This window comes from Enhydra lutris, unplaced genomic scaffold, assembly GCF_002288905.1.
Source record: "Enhydra lutris kenyoni isolate GAN:26980312 unplaced genomic scaffold, ASM228890v2 scaffoldscaffold10, whole genome shotgun sequence".
Taxonomy (NCBI): domain Eukaryota; kingdom Metazoa; phylum Chordata; class Mammalia; order Carnivora; family Mustelidae; genus Enhydra; species Enhydra lutris.
Window position 1 is genome coordinate 7,019,528 of NW_019154094.1, and position 19,724 is coordinate 7,039,251.

Sequence of the window (19,724 nt, forward strand, 5' to 3'; positions counted from 1 at the left end):
GGCAACAGTCAGAAATCAGATGGGAACACTATGCCCCAGGCTATCATCCTCCCAGGATCCCGAGTAAACATTCGAAGGAGGCTTCCTCGGGGACTGTCCTTGGCCCTTCCTGGTCCGTCCAGGAGGCCAGGAACCGCCAGAAGGCATACTACATGGGGCCCACACCAAAGGGCTTCCCTCCTGAGCCACAAGAATTCCCAGGCAGGGACCTCTACCAGGGCAAAAGCATGGGTTCCCACACCCTACTCTTGGGACAGACTAGCTAGGAGCATCCCCCACGTGGCTAAGTGGAAACATCTGGCTTCAGCTCCCTGCAGGCATCAAAGGCTTCCGGCCTCCATAATGCAGCCCCCACGCTCGCCCCTGGCTGAGGAGACATCAGCCTGTGGGAAGGCGGAAGGATCTGGGGCATACATAACTGGAGGAAAGTCCCTGCTCCCCCATCCGCTGCCCAGAGGACTCCACAGCAATGCCAAGGAAACAAAACAGTTCTCAATACAAGCCTTTATTGGAGGTAAGGTCATCTGCACACAGGTCTGAAGAACCGAGGTGGTATGTCTGTGGCGGGGAGGGACCGTGAACCTTGGCCCAGCCCTCTCGCCCATACAGCCGTCTTGCCTAGAAACGCAGCCAGTACATGCCGCTGCGGATCCGGTTGTAGTCTGGGAGCTGCTCAATGGGGCCTGTGGAGAGAGGGTGGGGCGTCAGGGCGGGGTACCTGGCCTGTGCAGGGACACCTGGCCCTGTGCCGCACCCAACTCGGAGCTGCCCAGAGCAGCACAAGACAGGCTTTGAGTGGAAAAAGGGAAAAGAACATTCCCCCAGGGGTGCCGAGCCTGTCACTTCATGCTCTGGCTCTTGGAGCCCCACCCCACACACGGAGGTGTCCGTTACCTGGCGGGTGTGGAGTATTGATGGAGGCACCTTGGCAGGGAGTCAGGGAGCTGCTGGGACAGGTTTTCTGAGCAAGAACTCCCTGGCAGCCAGTCTATTGGGCAGAGCCTCTCGGGGGCCTCAGTTTGCTGCTGCCAGTGCAGGCTGGGGGGTGGGGGGAGGGCAGAGGCAGAAGGGGAGGCCAACAGGAGGCCTGAGGAGACGGATAAAGAACAGGGCCTCTAGGCCACTCACCAAATCCAGCCACTGCTGGACACTGGTCATAGAAGTACTTAGAGCAGACCTCACGGACCACACTGGCATCCACTTCCTGCGGGAGAAGCAGAAACCACATTGACGGGCAGATTCCGGGGACCACCTCAGCTCAGCCCACCAAGATCTTCCACATGGACCGAGAAGCTGCCCCCCTCAGCCAAAGGAGAAAGGCAGCGGGGCCCTCCCTGCCGCAGACCTCCGCAGGCCCCACCCAGGCCCTCAGCCTTCAGCGCCTCTGCCCCGCCCTCCAACGATGCACCCTGTTGGTGCTGAAGACACCAGGGATGCCTGCGGCAGCAGACTGCCCCGTGCACTGTCAGGCCTCAACTCCCCGCCCTAGAAGTCTGCCAGGTCAAGACTCCAGAACCTCTCCCAGGGGCCCACATTACCGCAATGCGGCTTTCCCACTCAGCCAGGGGGATGCGCCGGCCGTAGGTCAAGAGACTGCGTCCGATGTCTTCACACACAGGAGTGGTGCCTGCAAGGATCAGGGGAGGCTTACAGCCCCCTCCTCCCCGCCCGGTCCAGTCCTAGAGCACAGATGCTCACTGAGCCTCCAGCTCCAGGCTGGCACCTGCACCAAAGGCCAAGCCCGGATCCCAGCGCCCGCTCCCATCATCGGCTCCTCTAGCGCTGGGCTGCAGCTGACCTGGCCGTGGCAGCAGGGATACGGCATGGCCTTCAAAGCTCTCCTCTCCCATCCTGGCTGGAACCGTGGCTACCCTAGGGCTGTCCCTGCCAGGCTCTGCACCACACCCTCCCCACAGAGTGCACGACTCACCATCCAGATGAGCCACCAGGGCATTTCTGAGGACATTTTTGCCCCGCAGCACCTCACTCTCTGTGGCACTGGTGCACAGGCGCATCCTGAAGCGGGCGGGGGTAGGTGGTCATCGGAGGGACGGGGCTGTCCCCGACCCCCACTGTCCTGCTCAAAGGCCCCTCCCGAGCCTAGCAGCACTGGGCCTCCACTCACCACTGGCCCTGCAGGAAGAACATCATGTCGTCAATGTTCATGCGATCGCACACAAAGTGTGCGCCCAGCAACCCAGTCTCCGCGTAGCAGATGTTGAAGGTCTGGAAACTCTGGCACAACTTGTTGGTCACGGAGACGGCGGCCAGCGGGCTGGACAGGTGCTGCCAAGGGTGAGGATCGTCAGCAACCACCTCCCTGTCTGCGGCCCCCCCCGAGCCCCACGGTGCAGGAGCTCCGGGCCTGGCACCCCTGCTCCCGAAGGTGAGCCCCACACTCACTGTGCCGCCGCCGTAAGTGCAGTCGTAGTGGCCAATGATGGCATTGGCCACTTGGAGGGCTACGTTGTCCGGGTTGGCCCAGCCAGGCCCCTCTACCGCAATAGCTACGTGGGCCAAGGGCAGAGCATCATCACGGTGACGGATCTGAGGAAGAACATGGCAAGACTGAGAGAGCCAGCACGTCCAGGAGACCGGGGAGGGTAGCAGGGGTGGATGAAGCACGCACATGCATGTGTGAACACGTGTGCTTGAGGCAGCGGCCACAGGACCTGTTCCCCACCCCCAAGGATCTCTGGCCTCATGAAGACAACCACGTTCATGAGGGTCTTTCCAGAGGCCAAGGCTGGGACACCACCCCTGCCCACAGGCGGCCCACCTCGCTGCCCGTGAAGCGGCACGGAGCCAGGGTGGGCACGGTGTCCTCAGTGTACACCTCTGAGACGCTGCCAAAGTGCTTCTGGGCGAGGTCGAGGAGCTGCCGGTGCTCCACCCCTGCTGAGAGATAGCGAGCGCCGTGACTGGCCGGGCAGCAGGGGCCACGGCGCAGGGGAGGCATGCATGGGCGGAGGGCCCCACGTCCTGGCTCGGTGGGAGCCGGCGGAAGGCAGGCACATCAGGACAGGTAAGGGAAGAGAACCCTCCAGAGAGACTCTGCCTCAAGGGGCGGGGCGGGTACCTCTGGACCCAAGAGCCTCCATCACCTCAGCCCCAGGGAAGCAGCGGCATGCCGGGCTTGAAGATGGGTCCCCGGGGATGCATTCTCCCCCACAATAAGGACAAGCCTGGAGCTCCCCAGGCACCAGGCCAGCTGCCCTCCTTTTCCCTCTGATCCTTCCTCAAGCAGATGGCTTGAGGCTGCTGCCCTGGGGCAGGGAGGGGAGGCTAGTAAGAGGGCACAGAGGTGCTCCTGCAGGGCCGAGACTCATTCTGGGGACATTCACAGATGTTGCGACCTCAGTCCCTCAGGACCCTGCAGGACTTTACATCCTCACCTTTACAAGAGGAGGTCTCTGCTGCTCAAGCATCCTGACCGGCTGGCACTGTGGCCATAAGCAGCCTGCCAGGTACCTCAGCCTTTACTCCTTGCTTCCCCGAGCTCACACCCTGCTGGACGCAACACAGCCTCTCATGCCGCCCGCTTAAACTGCCCTTGGTGCCCCAGGTCACAGGCCCCACGGCCACCAACCATGCCCTTCCCAGCAGTCCTTTTCACCCACCTGGCTGCCAAGGCCACAAGCTGGAGAAGTATCCTTAACCCCATTCCTGTCCGCTTCCCACCATGGCCAGACGTCCTTCAGGTTTCCATCTATGAAACCATCCCTCGCTCCCGCCACTTCCCACCAGACGCTTGCCACAGACCCTCCCTGGTCTCTCTGCCTGCGCTCTGGCCCCTACATGGCAGCTAAGCCTTGGCCATGACTTCGCCCTGCCCCTCTGCTCAGGTTCCCCACTCCCCACCTGACCCCCCCATCCTTCAGACCTTGGCTCCCACAACACATGCTTCAAAAGCACCCCCTAACCTCCAACTTTGCACTTCACGGCCTGTCATCAAATGTGCATCGTCACACCCCAGTGTCCGGCCTGCCCGCTAGCAGGGATGCAAGGAACCAACCTGCCAGCAAAGCTTACAGCTCCCAGCAGCCTGCCACGTGGGCCTCTTGAGGGGCAAGGCGGGGCTGAGAAAGACCTGTACTAACAAGGCCGAGCGGCATCCCTACATGGCAGGCCCCGGCGGGGGCAGCAGGGCAGAATCCCACCCCACCTTAGAGGGCATGAGAGCGAGCTCACTGTCCTTAAGGACAGGACAGGAGCAGGATCCCCAGGGGTGGAATATCCCCTACAGTCAGAAGCAGGAGAGCTGGGCTCTGGTAACCAAGGATGGTGCCCAGTACTCACCTCCGGCTGCTGCCAGCACCATGCGAGGGGCCTTGTAATGCCTGCTGAGGTACTCGGTCAGGTCTGCACGAGACAGCTTCCTGCAAGACACACAGCCAGTGGCTCAATGCCTCTCCCAAACCACAGCAGTCTGGGTCCCATAGAAGCAGAGCTGAGGAGACAGACAAGGAGAGACATGGCTTCTCTGGGGAGTGGGCCCTAGCACAACCTTCGATCCCCTTCCCCATCTCTGCCACCCGCCCTCCGGCCCCCCTCACGTCAGCCGGAGGAGGACAGGCTCAGTCCTTCCTCTCTGAGGAGGCTGTGAGCTGATGCTGGGATGCTCTCAAGGGGCGGTGTCAGAGCTCGTCCCACCAGAGGACAAAAAACCACGCAGACAGAATCCCCAACACTCCCTCCCTCAGGTTGTCAGGACACACATAGAATCATACCCTACAAGGAGGCCCCTAACTCGAGTGAAGACCACACAAGCATTCAAAAAGACCCCCAGGGACCATATGGCAACAGAGAAAACATTTCCAGTTGTACAAATTAAGAACATACGATAGCACAGGCCGCCTAAAAACAAACTCATGTGGACAGCACTTGAGCACGTGCCAGCACGGGCCCAGCCACCCCTCACCTGACATTCCCGCTGGGCCCCTCCACAGCCTGGGCTAGAGGGGTGCCCTGGAACGCCGTGGCATGCAGGTAGTCAAAGACCACATCCCGCATACACGCATCGTTCTCCTGCAGCTCCTGGAGGATCACATCCCGCTCCTTCTCAATCTGGGAGTCTTCTAGACTGCAGTTCTGCACAATGTCGGCCAGGAGCTCCACAGCTGGATGCAAGAAGGGCAGGTGTGGGTACCAGGTGGGCCGATGCGGGCCAGTAATGGCACAAACCCCCCAGGCCTGGCAGGCCTGCTTGCCCTGCTGCAAGAGGATACTGTTGGGGTAACCCCATTCTCCGGCCAGTCCAAGCTCCTGGCACCTGTCCTCTGCACCCTGAAGTCCTATCCCCGTCCCTGCCCTCTCCTCTGCGCATTCATTACCTTTTGGCAGGTCCTTGGACAGCGCCTTGATGTAGTAGGCCGTGTGCTCCCGTGTGCTGTAGGCATTGAGATGGGCCCCCATGCTCTCCACCTCCTTTTCCAAGGCACTGCCAGGCCGATTCTTTGTTCCCTTGAACCAGGTATCAACAGGACCAATCAGGGGCCACATGGGAACTCAGGATCCCTATTTTGAAAGGCCAAAGTCCCAGAAGGACCACTCGTCCATAGGCACCACCTTCAACAAAGACTACAGGAATACTGGGCCTACGATCTGTGTTCACCAAGTGCTGAACAGGCCACGGTATCAAAGGCTAATCAAATGGAGAGAGCCAGGGGCCAGGAGAGAAAGGCATGGCCAGTTCAAGTATGGCCTGAAATCCACAGCCCCACAGCAGCCTGGCCTTACCAGCATTCTCTGTCACTTCACTGACAGTCACAGTCAGGTCAGCTCACGTCAATGTTCAGGTGATGCTGCCATGACCCACTCCACCCCCACGACATTCACATGACTGTGCGTGTGTTAGTGGACAGCTCTGTGGGACTCAACCCCAGTCGTGTGTGTGCGTTTGTGTGTTGCTGTCCACTGGCACACACACCCATGTTGAGATCTATACACACACTTGTGATACGGCTGCTGCTGGCTAGTCCGCCTGCCTGGGTGGGTAGTCACCCACCCAGGATGCTCCACACCCCCACCCATCCATAACTCCTTCTCCATTTCTTCATTCATTTAAAAAACTCAAGACTTCGGGGTGCCTGGGTGGCTCAGTGGGTTAAGCCTCTGCCTTCAGCTCAGGTCACGATCCCAGGGTCCTGGGATCGAGCCCCGCACTGGGCTCTCTGCTCAGCAGGGAGCCTGCTTCTTCCTCTCTCTCTGCGTACTTGTGATCTCTCTCTGTCAAATAAATAAATAAAATCTCAAAAAAAAAAAGATAAAAATAAAAAAAATTAAAAACTCAGACCTCAGGCCAACACGGGCTGACTGAGGGGCTGAGGGTGGATACTGTCCCCATCTTCAAGACACCTCGGTATTTACGTCTATAAACGAGATGCCCAGGTATTCTGCCAGAGGAGAGCATTTGACAATAATGCAGGCCAGCCCAAGTCTAGGAATTTGTTAAAATGCACGTGTCTATCTACGTGTTTCATGCTTCTGCACCAACGCACACATACAACACAGGCCTGGCCTCTCTGGTGAGGAGTAGGGTCCTGCGGCTCCCTGGGTTTTTTTCTGGCTCTGGGGGCCTTATGCAGGCGCTGACCAGATAGGTGCTCACCCAGCAGAGGCTAAGCCCATGTGGTTCCTTCCAGAAGAGCCAGCCAGAGATCGCCCCCCCCCCAGCTGAAGCCCGTAACTGAGGAGGCTGACTTTGCTAACTCGAATCCTCAGAAGGGATAAGAGGCAGCCCTAACCCCAAAGGAGATGTAGGACTTCAGGAGCCTCACCTTGAAAGCCAGATGCTCCAAAAAGTAACCTGCCCCATTGTTCTTCTCAGTCTCGTAACGGCTGCCAACGTCAATCCACACCCCGACCTGGACAAGAAGCCATCAACAAAGGTAACACACGAACTATCCCAGCCCCCACTTACACCCTACCCTAGATGACTCATCAGAAAACCTAGGTAGGTGGTCACAGTCCCAGAGTAGAGGAGAGCTGTTTCAGTAGGACCCCTGTGCTTGGAGCTACAGCTGTGCTCTGAGCACAGGAACTGGCTGAAAGAAATACTATGTTATCTTTCCTTCCCATATTTGTGGACTGGTTCCCAAGGAAGTTTCTAACTGTGCACACTCGCCTGACCCCATTACTATATGAAATATTATATTCTTTTATTACTTTTCAGTTCTTTTTTTTTTTTTTTTAAAGGCAAGCAACACTTCATTTGCAAACAACAACTTATTTTCTCCTTTCTAAAAATTATACTCTGTGGGTGCCTGGGTGGCTCAGTGGGTTGGGCCTCTGCCTTCAGCTCAGGTCATGATCTCAGGGTCCTGGGATGGAGTCCTCCATCAGCAGGGAGCCTGCTTCCCTCCTCTCTCTGCCTGCCTCTCCGCCTACTTGTGATCTCTTTCTCTCTCTGTCAAATAAATAAATAAAATCTTATTTAAATACATAAATAAATAAAAGTAAAAATTATACCCTGCCTTTGTTCTGACGATTTTGTCTTTCAACATTAAGAAAGGAGGCTATTGGTTTAGACACTGAACATTTTCTCTTATTAAGCGAGGCGTTTTCATTCACAATTAGTTTTAAAAAGTTTTTAACCAGCCTCAAATACTTAACATTGCCAAGTGTCTCACTGGCACCCAATGAGAATCTCACAGTTTCCTCAATAGCCCCCTGGTGTGCTATGAAACATACACCACCTCACTCACCCCACCCAGGCCACATCTATCTAGTTTTTTAATATTTGCTCACAGCTGATTTAAAATTTTCACATCTACTTTCCCAAGAGATGTGGATATACATACCATATCACAAATTCTTACACTATTATTTGTTACACAACTAACATCTCAGAAAGAAAAATTAATCTTACGACCCATGGTAGCCTTTGGGTATCATCAACAGCATTCTTTCTCCAGCAGTGGTGTCCCTTACAATCTAGAGCATCTCAGGGTCCATGAAATACAGCAATCTCTCCCAAATTTTCTTAACAGGCTTTGGGTCAGTTTATATAGGCACCATGTAATACGGTAGCTGCCCATGATCTTTTACTGTGTTCACTTATATTAAACTTATATAACTTGCAACAACTTATATCAAACTTATATCAATACTTATATCAAACAACTTATAACAACTTCTATCAAAGGACATTATTTGTTCCTGGAAAACTGAAAGAATTTACCAATAAAATGACTTAGCCCTGGAGTTTAGGGTGCAGAGGATTACGCTTGAGAATCCTCTCACCTATTCACGTATCTAGCCAAGATTTCTCTCCGTAAGTCAATTTAGAGGATTTGTATCTTTTGGAACATCACGTTTCTTTGGAATCTTCAAATGCATTCCTTACACAAGTGCATAAGCAGTCTAGCCAGGAGATACTTCGGGCTGAGTCTAGCGGTCACCTTATGTCTCTGAAACCCACTTCCCTCACCGTAAAATGAAAACAGGATCACTTCTCTCATATGGGCTACTTAAGAAAACGCTGCAAAGAACTTGGCCTCCTGCGTGGCAGGCATCATATGCTAAATGACTGTGGGTTATAGTGAGGAAGGCCCCAAGAAGCCAGGCCTAGCCGGAGTAGGGATTAAGGTGGTAGAATCAATCTATAGGTGAGTGAGGAAGAGTCCGACCCAAACCACAGAGGACTCGAGACCAAGGTCACACCCTGACTTGGGAAAAGACGCCAAGCGCAATATGAACGCGGCCTCCCGAGAGGGGCCCCCGCTCACCGTGCAGGTAGGCTGGGAGGACTGCTCGGAGGCCACTCGCAGCCCGTTGTCCAGCACGCTGACCTGTGTCTCTGGCATGCTCTGAAGAGCTTGGGCGAAGGTGGCGGTGCTGCGCAAGGCAGGCGACCTCAGCAGGACCGGCTGCATAAAGGGACGACCAAGACTGAGGGCTGGGTTGCAGGATCTCTCCTCGGCTCACAAGCCAGCAGTGGGATCCCGGTCGCCGCCCCCCCGCCAGCCGCGAGACTCCCATCCCCGCTCAGCGCCGTGACCTTCGCACGGCCCTGACCCCGGAACCTCCCCAATCTCCACCCTCCGCCGCTAACAGTCCGCTCCCCTCCGCGTGCCGAAGCCCCCAGCTCCACGGCCTTGTGCTCTCGCTGTCGCCTCACCGAGCTGCGGGTGCGCAGCAGCACTCTCGTCCCGGCCCCCGCCGCCCGGCAAACTGCGGAAGCCGCCATCTTCTAGCTCCGGTCGGCGTTACGTCGCTCCGCTCAAGCGTAGAGTGGACGTAGCGGCGCCGAGGCGCAGGCGCACTACCGCAGAGGTGGGGCTCGGCCGCCTCCTGGCGGAGACCAGGAGTATTCACGCGGGGCTGATACGTGGTTCTGTCCGCGAGTCCATCGGTACCACCGCGTGCGTCCGCCCACCTGGCTGTCCACGGCCACTGCGGGCCCATCCGCGGTCCAGTATATCTTCCCTTTTCCGTGGGAGGCAAAGAGCGCGATGTTTCTCACGAACCGCGGGAGTCCGAATCCACTGAATGCCCGGAGCTGCCGCGCGGGACAGGGGCGCCGCTGCCGCGCGTGTCCAGGGATGGGAGCCTGGGGGCTCAGGCCCCAGCGTGGGATGCTGGGGACTCTGAGGTAGCTGCTGATCACGGTTTTCTTTAAAAGGGTGAAGTCAGTAGATTCAGACGGTTGACATCGAAGGAATTTAACAAGATATCGCTAAGAAAAAGGAACAGTTTAGAGACTGCTTATTTGGGTGGAGAGAATATGGATTCCGTTTGTTCGCGATTGACACTGGCACTGTGCGTGTGGCACTGACTGTGGCACTGTCACCATGCGCCCTGTGAAACCGACTTCAAATTCAAAGTCATCGGCCTTGAGCCACCTTTCGGAGAGGAACGTGAGAGAAGGCTGTTGCTCCCGGTTCCCGTCTTACCCGGCTTCCGTGTGCATTGCACACCGTAGAACAAAGAAAACTCCTAATCTGGGGTGTGTGAAGTAGTCTTCCTTGTTTGCAACACAAAACTTGCACACACAAACAAAACAAAACGATGTGGTTTTTCTAATAGATCTCATAGAAAAAAAATCCGGAGGAACTCACTCGAAACTTGAAGCCGAGTGACTTCTGAAAAATGGATTGAAGGCTAGGAGAAGGATGCTACCATATTTACGTTTACATTTCTGTGTTAATACAGAATTTTTAATTTTTACAAAACAGACGTTACTTTTGAAAGAGCATACCTCTGAACTCCACTTTTACATGATTTATGTGATTTATCGTACTAAGATCTTTGTAATCTTTCAAAAGAAGTCGTACTTAAGATATAATTTTTGTAAAAGCAGACCAAAAGACGCTTAAGTGTGTGTTTATTAATATTTTGTGGTCTAAAATTATATTATGATCTAGAAGTGAAAAATAAAAATGCAGGGGCGCCTGGGTGGCTCAGTGGGTTTAAGCCTCTGCCTTCTGCTCAGGTCATGATCCCAGGATCCTGGGATCGAGCCCCCGCTTCGGGCTCTCTGCTCAGCGGGGCTCCTGCTTCCTCCTCTCTGCCTGCCTCTCTGACTACTTGTGATCTCTGTCAAATAAATAAATAAAATCTTAAAAAAAAAAAAAGAAAAGAAAAAGAAAAATGCAGTAGAATTGTCTAATTAGTCCTTCTTCCCATTTTAAAAAAACTTTAAAGAAGTTTTATATTTACAGAAAAGTTGAGCAGATAGTAGAGTTCCCATATAGTTTCCCCTGTTACTAACACCTTACATTATTAAGGTACATTGGTTGCAATTAATGAGCAAATATTGGTACACTATTATTAACTAATATATATTCAGATTACCTTAATTTCTTAATGTATTCAGATTACCCTAATTTCTACCTATTATTTTTTTCTCTTCTAGGATTCCATCCAGGATACAACGTTACATTTGGTTGTCACGTCTCTTTCGGCGCCTCTTGCCTATGAAGCATCCTCCCCCAGTGACCACCACACTTCCCCCAAGAGCTCACTGCATGTGCTTCCTCTCCTCCCATTCTCTCCCAGAGCCACTTCAGTCCAGTCCTCACATCACTCCTCCAAGTTCACACCTGTCATTGTAACCAGTGAACTTCATGTTGCTTGGGCTCCTTTAGTATAATTAGCCACTTCTTCCTCCTCCGAGCTTCATCCCTTCTCCACCTTCAGGTTCCCACACTCTGCTGTTCTTGTCTCACCACCCTGGAGCTGGTTCTTCTTCACCTCCTGATCTTAATACAGTCCAGGTCTCAGTCCTGGCTACCTCTTCCCTTCCTGATCAAAATTTGCTCTCTGGTCATCTCACCCAGCCTCATGGCTTCTGTGCTCTCTGTACATACAATATTCCTACCATGTACTCACCACCTCCCCTAGAGGGCCAACGTCTCAATAAAACATATCTAACACTAAACTCTTCACTCTCCCAAACCTGTTCCTCCCACAATTGCCTTCGTCAGTAAATGACACCTCCATTAACCCAGTTGCTCAGACTAAAAATCTAGGACCCAATCTTGTTGACTCCTCTCTCAAAATTCACACCCAACCCTTTAGTAAATTCTATTCCAAATAATTTCTATATCCAGTCTTCTCCAACCCCTTCCCCCACCCCCACAACTACCTTAAGGTGAGAAGGGAAGGATAATTATAAAAACAGGAAGTGCGTGATGTTGTAGAAGTCCTGGGGAAGTATGCGTTTCAAGAGTTTGGTCAAAAAAGGAAATGTTTACTAAAAGCAGCAGCCATTGCAATGACTTGGCAAGAGTCTTTGATGATTCACTGATCTTTGGAATTTACTTGGTATATGGAATGAGGTGAAGTAAAAATATCCTTTCCCCCCCAACTGAATTATTAAGTAACTTTATGCCCAATGTGGGGTTTGAACTCATGACCCCAAGATCAAGAGTCATATGCTCTACCGACTGGGCCAGCCAGGCGCCCCTCTAACAGCATTTCTTTCTTTCTTTTTTCTTTCTTTCTTTCTTCTTTCTTTCTTTTTAAAGATTTTATTTATTTATTTATTTATTTTAAAGATTTTATTTATTTGTATGACAGAGAGAGAGATCACAAGTAGGCAGAGAGGCTGGCAGAGAAAGAGCAGAGAGCCGCATGCGGGCCTTGATCCCAGGACCCTGAGATCATGACCCGAGCTGAGGGCAGAGGCTTAACCCACTGAGCCACCCAGGCAACTTAACAGCATTTCTTGTCCAGACCTTCTTTCTCTATCCATCTCTACCCATATCCCCTTTATTACCCACCCCAGGGATTCTCAAACCTGTAAGCAGGTCTATGTGGGCTGCCTGAGAAGGCTGTGGCACTAACCTTACTCTTCTCGTTCAATATTTATTTGCTATACTCATCAATTTATTATTTTAGGCTTTTTTCATGTTTTTTTTTAATTTGATTTTATTTTTTAAAAGATTTATTTTAGAGAGAGGGAGAGAGAGAGAGCAAGAGCATAGGGAAAGGGACAGAGGGACAGAGAGAGAATCCTGCAGCAGACTCCCTGATTGATCAGGACTCAATCCCAGGAGCCTGAGATTAGGACCTGAGCCAAAAATCAAAAGTCAGCCTCTTAACTGACTGAGTGAGCCACCCAGGTGCCCCTATTTTGTTTTGTTTTGTTTTTTAAATTTTAGATATAAATTGTGCTAATATTTATGTAAAATTTAGTATCTTAACTATCATTAAGTGTACAATTCAGAGGCATTGGTTACATTCAAAATACTGTACCACCACCATCATTATTTCCAGAACTTTGTCATCATCCAAAACAGAAACTGTACCGATTAAGCAATAATTCACTATTTCCTCCTTCCTCCAGCCCCTGGTAATCTCAATTCTACCTTCTCTTTCTATAAACTTGCTTATTTTAAATATCTTGTAGAGGTGGGATTATACAATATTTATTGTTAAAAACAAGAGACCCAAAGTAGAGTCATTTATGCTAAGCCTCAAACCACCAAACCAAACTTTGTAGTTGTCTGTACTCATGTTTTTCACCAGATTTGGGGGGGTAGTTGACCGTGATTTATTCAAATTTTTTCTTCTGCCCCTTTCTCTCTTCTCTGTTCGGAACTCCCACTCTACATAGGTTGTTCTGCTTGATGATACTCAACAGGAACTGCACATTTTTTCTTCTTTTTTCTTTCTGACCCTCAGACTGGATAATTCCATCTGTTTTACCATCAAGTCCACTGATCCTTTCTTCTACCTGTTCTAGTCTGCTGTTGAACCCTTCTAGTTCTCCATTTCCATTATTGTAGTCTTCAGCTCCAGTGTTCTTGGATCCACTGAGAATTTTCTCTTTATTGATATTCTAATTTTATTCAGATGTTGTTTTTCTGATTTCCTTTGGCTCTTTGTCCATGGTTCCCTTTCACAAATAATTCCACTGCCTGGGCTTACTTAGGGATGTTTTCTGTCAAGTTCTCCCCCCCCCCGACCCCTGCGAATGGGCCATACTTTCCCATTTCTTTGCATGTTGCATAATATTTTGTAGAGAACTGGACATTCTGAGTATGGCATGTGGTAATTCTGGAAATCAAATTCTCTCACTCTTCAGGGAATCCTGATTTCAGCTCGTTGAGGGGGTGGAGCTGTCTGTTTATGACCTTTCTATACTGTTTTTACAAAGTGTATATTCCTTGTTATGTGCAGTTGCTGAAGTTTCTATTCTATTTTCACTTTGGGCAGCCAGTGATCTGACAAAGATTTCCTTAAATGTCCTGCTCCCAAAGGCAAGGTGGGATGGGAGGGTGAGGGAGTGAGGTCTACTTAAATCCCCTGCACCTGGGAAGCTGCCTCAGCATGGGGTGGAAACAGGGAAATTCACTGAAGTTTTGGTTTTTTTTTAAAGATTTTATTTATTTATTTGACAGACAGAGGTCACAAGTAGGCAGAGAGGCAGGCAGAGAGAGAGAGGAGGAAGCAGGGTCTCTGCTGAGCAGAGAGCCCGATGTAGGGCTCGATCCCAGGACCCTGGGATCATGACCTGAGCTGAAGGCAGAGGCTTTAACCCACTGAGCCACCCAGGTGCCCCATGAATTGAACTTTTCATCAAACTCTCCCTTGCGTGCTGCAAGTGTTCAACTAGACTTCAGGGTTCCAAAAACCTGCCACGTGGTCTTTGCAAGTTCAGTAATTATTTTGGTGGAGAGAAGGATTCCTGGAGAATCTTATTCTGCTATCTTTTGTGATGTCACACCCTGTTCTAAACTATTTATAAGAATAGTCCGTTGTCAGCCTAAAAGCAAAGCATGGATTGATTAGAAATGTATCAATGCCAATGATTTGGGGGGACAGTTGGCCGAGAGTTTCTGGTATCAATATCCTGGTTCTGTTTTAACCCTTTTCCTCTCAATCTTCCTCCCTCCTCTTGCATTTTACCATAAATAACAAGAGCTGAGGCTGTGTTTTCCATTTTACTTGGAAATCTCTTTTATTTAATGTCCATGTTCATCATTTACAAGTTCTGTTTTCCACCCACCAGCTATTCCACTAAGCTCTCTACAGCTACTTAGTGTCCTGTTTCCTCCTGGTCTCCAGTAACATGTTCCTTGTTTCCTTCTGAGCCCTCATGGGCAGGAGTTTTAAAGTCAAGAGATTTCCGCTAATGGTTGAAGGTGGTTTTGGCTTTTTCCATTATGCTCCTTGACCTTCTTCCAGGTTTTCCTCACTGCTCAATTCCAAAGCCGCTCCCATATTTTTAGAGTTTGCTACAGTAGTACTTTGCTCTTGATACCAATATCAGTATTAGTTTTCAATTGCTCTCATAACAAATCACTTGGAACTCTATGACTCAGCACACAAATTTGTTACCTCACCATTCTCTAGGCTCAAAGTCCATCATGGATCTCATTAAGTTAAAATCAAGGCATCAGCGGGGCTGTGTTCCTTTCTGGAGGTTCTAAGAGAGAATTGTGTGTCCTTGATCATTTGTATTGTTGGCAGGATTTAGATCCTGGTGGTTGTAGGTCTGAGGTTCCTGTTTTTCTTGCTGGCTATGTCTGGAGGGTCATTCCCAGCTTCCAGAGGTCACCTGAATTCCTTGGATTTTTGGATGGTGGAAGGTCCCTTCTACCATCTTCAAAACCAGGAACAGAGGATCAAGTACATCTCACAATTTAAATCTGACCAAGTCAGCTGCCCTCATTGTCACTTTTAAAGGCTCATGTGATTACATTAGGCCCAAGAAAATAATCCAGAGTAATCTCTCTACCTGAAGGTCTTTGACCTTAATTCCATCCACCAAGTTCTTTTTGCCATGTACTGTAACATAGCCGCAGATCCCATGGCCCTCTTGAGGGGCCATTATTCCGCCCAACACGCCCTCACTAGGAGGTACTGACCCCTCCTGCTCCCCAGCCTGCTCCTTCTTACTCTCCAGAGCTCCTTTTTCCACAGAAATTCTGACCACCTTCTAGTTCCTGGATAAGGCCAAGGTCTGTCCCCACCCTCTTACCAGACTTGTCATTCTGACTGGGGCACTGTCCCCTACTCTAGTCACCTCATCCTTCAGGTGCCCACAGTTGGCCCACGTCTTCTCCATTCTGACAGGCCAGCACACGTCTCTGCAGAGTAAGTGCTTTTCCTGAACTGATTTCACCACCACCGCCGCCCTCCCATTTGTGAGTAAGTAAGGCGGAGCCCTTTCTGTTCGGGACCTCACTGGATCCCAGTATCCGCAATGGAACTGGCAAACAGTGGGTGCTCACTGAACCTTGTAGAATGTAGAGATGGGCCTAGCAAGAGGCTGATGAATCCTAAGCTTCAATGCCCTTCTCTTCCAGGCCTTGGGGAGACTCCCAGTAGTGTGTCTGTAAAGGCAAGTCTTTTTTTTTGTTTTTTTGGTTTTTTTCCAAAGATTTTATTTTTTTGAGACAGAGCACAAGTGGGGAGAGGATCAGGAGGAGAGGGAGAAGCAAACTCCCTACTCAGCAGGGAGCCCGATGTGGAGCTCAAACTTAGGACTCCAAGATTACGACCTGAGCCGAAGGCAGATGCTTAACCAAATGAGCCACCCAAACACCCCAAGTCTTTTTTTTTTTTTACACTTGCAAAATGAAGATATTCTAACTGTATTCAGTTAGAACCTCTGTCTTTTCCCACTCAACCCCTCCACCCTACCTCTTCTCTTATAGGGAACACGGAAGAAGTATAATTTTGGGGGTTCAGGCAAGAGGAAGGTGGGTTGGGGATTGTCCCAGCAGACTCCAAGAGGGAGATTAGGATGTTTACCAGGGAGTCAAGCTAGGTATCTAAGGGAGGGAGGGAAAGGGTTGGACCAAGGGCAAAAACTAACTGTGGTGAAGCGCTTCTGTGGCTGAGCTAGACGCACTTGCCGGTTTGCCCTCTCAGTGCCTGGCGGCAGGCTGGGATCTGAGGGCCGCAGCTCCAAGTCAAACTCAGGGACACACTTGGATTGGGTTTAGAGAGACCCAATGTGGTTTGCTCCACTCCTGCATGTGGTTAACTAATTGTTCCTGTCCTGGTACAGGAGGCCCCCCAGGAACATCCTGTCAGATCAGAACTCCTGGTCAGGACAGAAATACAGGATCCTATCGCATTTGCAACCCTAGGTGCCCCCACAGTGCCCAGCGCTAGAAAAATTGTGGGCCACGAAAAGAAAACAAGTTTTGAAATGTCTGGGGAGCCCGAAGCCCATCCTGGAGAAACTCCTCCCGATTCCACAGCTTCTATATGAAGGCAAGTTGATGAGCGTTTTCCAAATATGAAAACCACCCAGACCATTGATGAGACATCATCAATAACAGGTTAGGAGAGGAATTTTCTAAATTATCAAAAATTAAAACACAAATGCCAATCAACCACGTTAGAAGAAAGACTGAGTTCTTTTTCTGTTTTCTGTAGAGAGTATGTCCCCCTTATGTCAAGCCCCTCATCCTATATGGAGGTTTTCAGAGTCGGCAGCTGGGGGTTCAGAAGAACACACAGTCCAGAAACACGTCCGGACATCACCGCAAGCACATCATTGGTCTGGATTTTGCATCATAAGGTCAAGTCTTTAACATTTGTAATCTCTCGTTTCTTTCCTCTTGTGAATGCACCTGTTTCTATTTTTGAATATTCTTTTTCTAAAACAGACCTTCAACACGTACAGGTCTCAGTACCCACTCAGCCTGGGTTGTCTGCAGTAGAAGGGAGGGAAGTGGGGGTGAAGTTCAGCCCTCATTCCACTTCCAGGGGACTTAAGGCGGGGGCTGCCCAGGCGCCAGACCATGTTTGGGGCTGCCACAAGGATGAAGGCAGCCAGGGCTCACCCTCCAACCACCGTCTGCCCCCCTACCCAACTCTCTGCATCACCAGCTGGGAGCCCTCATTGACTCAGCCAGGTTATCACCTCCTCTGGGAAGCCCTCCATGGACTACCCAAGTCTGCCCTGATGGTCAAGTCTTGTCCCACCACACTGGGGCCCCTGAGGAGCCCCAGAGGAACAGCTGGATTTGTGGGTGAGACCTTAGGGAAGAGGGGTCTGTTGGTAGGGGCAATGGAGCAGTGTGAGCCCATCCCATCTTCCCACCCATCCTGGACACAGAGGCCTCCAGTCTGCTGCCTGCAGAAGGAAAAAGGGAACACAGGGTCCAGGGTCCAGGCAGGCCCGGAGAGGACGGACGGACGGACACACACACACACACACACACACACACACACTGAGGCCGGCCCAGAGCCTTAGGCCATCCTCAGGTCATCAGGCAAAGGGAGGCATATGTTGGGTCACCCACTTTGGGCGGATATCCCCTTTATTGGGGTCTTCTGTTGGGTGGATATACGCTGCAGGTGGCCCTCAATATGGACCAGGAGGGAATCCAGCATGTGCAGGACCCCAAGGAGCAGGGCGCGGTCTGAGATGTGGGTCCGCCGTTTCCAGGGTCCACTCGGGTTAGTGGTCACCTGCGGATGCTGAGGAAGGACCAAGAAGCAGGAGTTAAGAGCAGGGGATAGGGCGGGGGTGTGGGGAGGGGCAGCGATGAGACCGGGGAGAAGGGGATGGGAAGGGAGATGGTCATGGAGGGTCAGAGAGGGTCTGCCGTGGGCTAGGGTAGTCACAGGGGGCTGGATGAGGGATAGGGATAGTAAACGGGTGGACAGATGGGGGCAGAGTACTGGCCACAGGGAATGGTCAAGGGCTGATGGGTATGGACCGGTGTAGGGGCCATAGGCTGTGAGCCAAGGGGTAGAGGACGCAAGGCCTGGGTGGAGAATGTGAGCTCACAGGGTGGGAGTGGAGGCAGGAGGCTGCGGAGGACCAAGCAGCACTGTACTCACCTCGGACTTGGCCTGGGAGCGCCGCCGCTGCAGCACCGCGCGGCCCATCATCAGCATCATGGTGGTGGTGATGGTGACCCCAGCCACGGGGTAGAGGCGGTTCATCCCCAGGCCCATCCAGTGGCCGGCACAGCCCAGGCTGCCCCCGCAACCTTCCAGGCTGTTGGGCTGGCATCCCCAGGGCTGAAGGTCCAGCCCCACCTGGTACCACAGGGGCCGAGACCAGGCCTGGGAGGGAGCTGGCATGGCCAGCAGTAGCAGCAGTAGCAGGAAGGATGGTGCGAGCAGCATGGCGGCGCCAAATGCCCGGATAGAACCTGGGTGCCTGGCAACGGGCAAACACCCCTCCCCCAGCAGCGAGCTGTGGGTTCCAGCAGGATCCATGGCCTTTCAGGAGGGGTATCCTGGCCAGGAAACACTGCTCCCTTAGCCTCCCTCCTGTGACCCTGCTGGGCAACACAGTCCCTTCTCTCTTGTGTGACCCCGTTTTGTTTCCTTCAAAGTCATTCTAACAATGTGCAAGTTCTTATTTGAGGTCTGTCTGACCTCCGTTCTGGCCTAGAAGTTTCCCTCACCCAGTATTTGCCAAGCATACCACAAGCCAGGCACCGTTCCTGCGGCCGGGACATGGCGTGTCAGAGTGGATTAAGAAGCCCTGACTTCCTGGCCTGTGATTCTGGGAGGTGGGGGCAGGGCAGATGATTCATGAACACAGAGCAGGATGCTGCCGCCACACACGATAAACACTGAGCTGGACAAGGGGCACTTCGGTGACAGGAAGGGCAGTGCGGTCTCCGTCCACTGGCCCAGCACTGAGCAGGGCGCCTCGGCAGTACCTGCGGAAGGCAGAGCTCCCGGGCTCTGAGCAGGGAACACTGGTCTTGTTAAGAGCATTCCTTGGCACTGCCTCATCTAATACTCACCAAGCAACCCACGATGTGGGAATGGTGACATGACCATCCCTGCTATTCCACCACGGAGACCCAGAAGATTCTAGCCACCCCCCACCCGCCTCCCCTCATTCAGGGCTTCAGCTGTCCCGGAGGAAGGCCCATGGCCGTCCACTGGGCGACATGCTCAGATGCTGACCTTTTAAGGTAGAAGTCAGCACATGCTTCTGGGTGGAGAGTGACCTGCACAGCCCGAGTGACCTAATGATATGAACAGACTTTTTTCCCAAGTAAGTGAATCCTCCACATGCTTACTTCTTGACACAGGCTAGTAGCACCTGTGGACACCTCACTTCCCCAGCGGGTTGCTCAGCTTCACTCTCCGCCCTCCAGGGGCCACACTCACCGGGACCATTCCTGAGAAGCAGATTCCATGGTCTTCCGGCTAAAGACACAGGCGCCGAGGGCTGTGCATGGCTGGGGAGCGTGAACCCGGGGTGCCCCCACCCTGGCCTTGGGCCCCATAACTCTCCCTCTGGCTCTTTATTCTCCCACCTGACTCTGCCCTTCCCAAGC

At 52.1% G+C, this 19,724-nt stretch overlaps 2 protein-coding genes across 5 annotated transcripts; both read right to left on the reverse strand.

The window, feature by feature from the left end:
• Positions 1–489: 489 nt before the first annotated feature.
• Positions 490–9,236, reverse strand: LOC111143869 (cytochrome b-c1 complex subunit 1, mitochondrial). Of its 4 annotated transcripts, none has more exons than XM_022497858.1 (13): positions 9,122–9,236; positions 8,730–8,870; positions 6,780–6,866; positions 5,334–5,463; positions 4,922–5,120; positions 4,300–4,379; positions 2,780–2,895; positions 2,404–2,547; positions 2,126–2,286; positions 1,931–2,016; positions 1,539–1,627; positions 1,129–1,204; positions 490–683 (listed from the first exon to the last, which is right to left on the reverse strand). In XM_022497858.1, exons 1-13 carry the CDS (start codon positions 9,188–9,190, stop codon positions 619–621), a joined length of 1,443 nt encoding a protein of 480 aa, XP_022353566.1. In that variant the 5' UTR covers positions 9,191–9,236; the 3' UTR covers positions 490–618. The 4 variants fall into 4 exon arrangements, with proteins under 4 accessions (XP_022353566.1, XP_022353565.1, XP_022353564.1 ...); XM_022497857.1 differs by having other exon boundaries at positions 2,780–2,898; XM_022497856.1 differs by having other exon boundaries at positions 490–1,204.
• An 8,465-nt stretch (positions 9,237–17,701) lies between these two features.
• Positions 17,702–18,654, reverse strand: LOC111143832 (transmembrane protein 89). The gene is made up of 2 exons (XM_022497765.1): positions 18,259–18,654; positions 17,702–17,892 (listed from the first exon to the last, which is right to left on the reverse strand). Exons 1-2 carry the CDS (start codon positions 18,640–18,642, stop codon positions 17,707–17,709), a joined length of 570 nt encoding a protein of 189 aa, XP_022353473.1. The 5' UTR covers positions 18,643–18,654; the 3' UTR covers positions 17,702–17,706.
• Between the last annotated feature and the right edge of the window lie 1,070 nt (positions 18,655–19,724).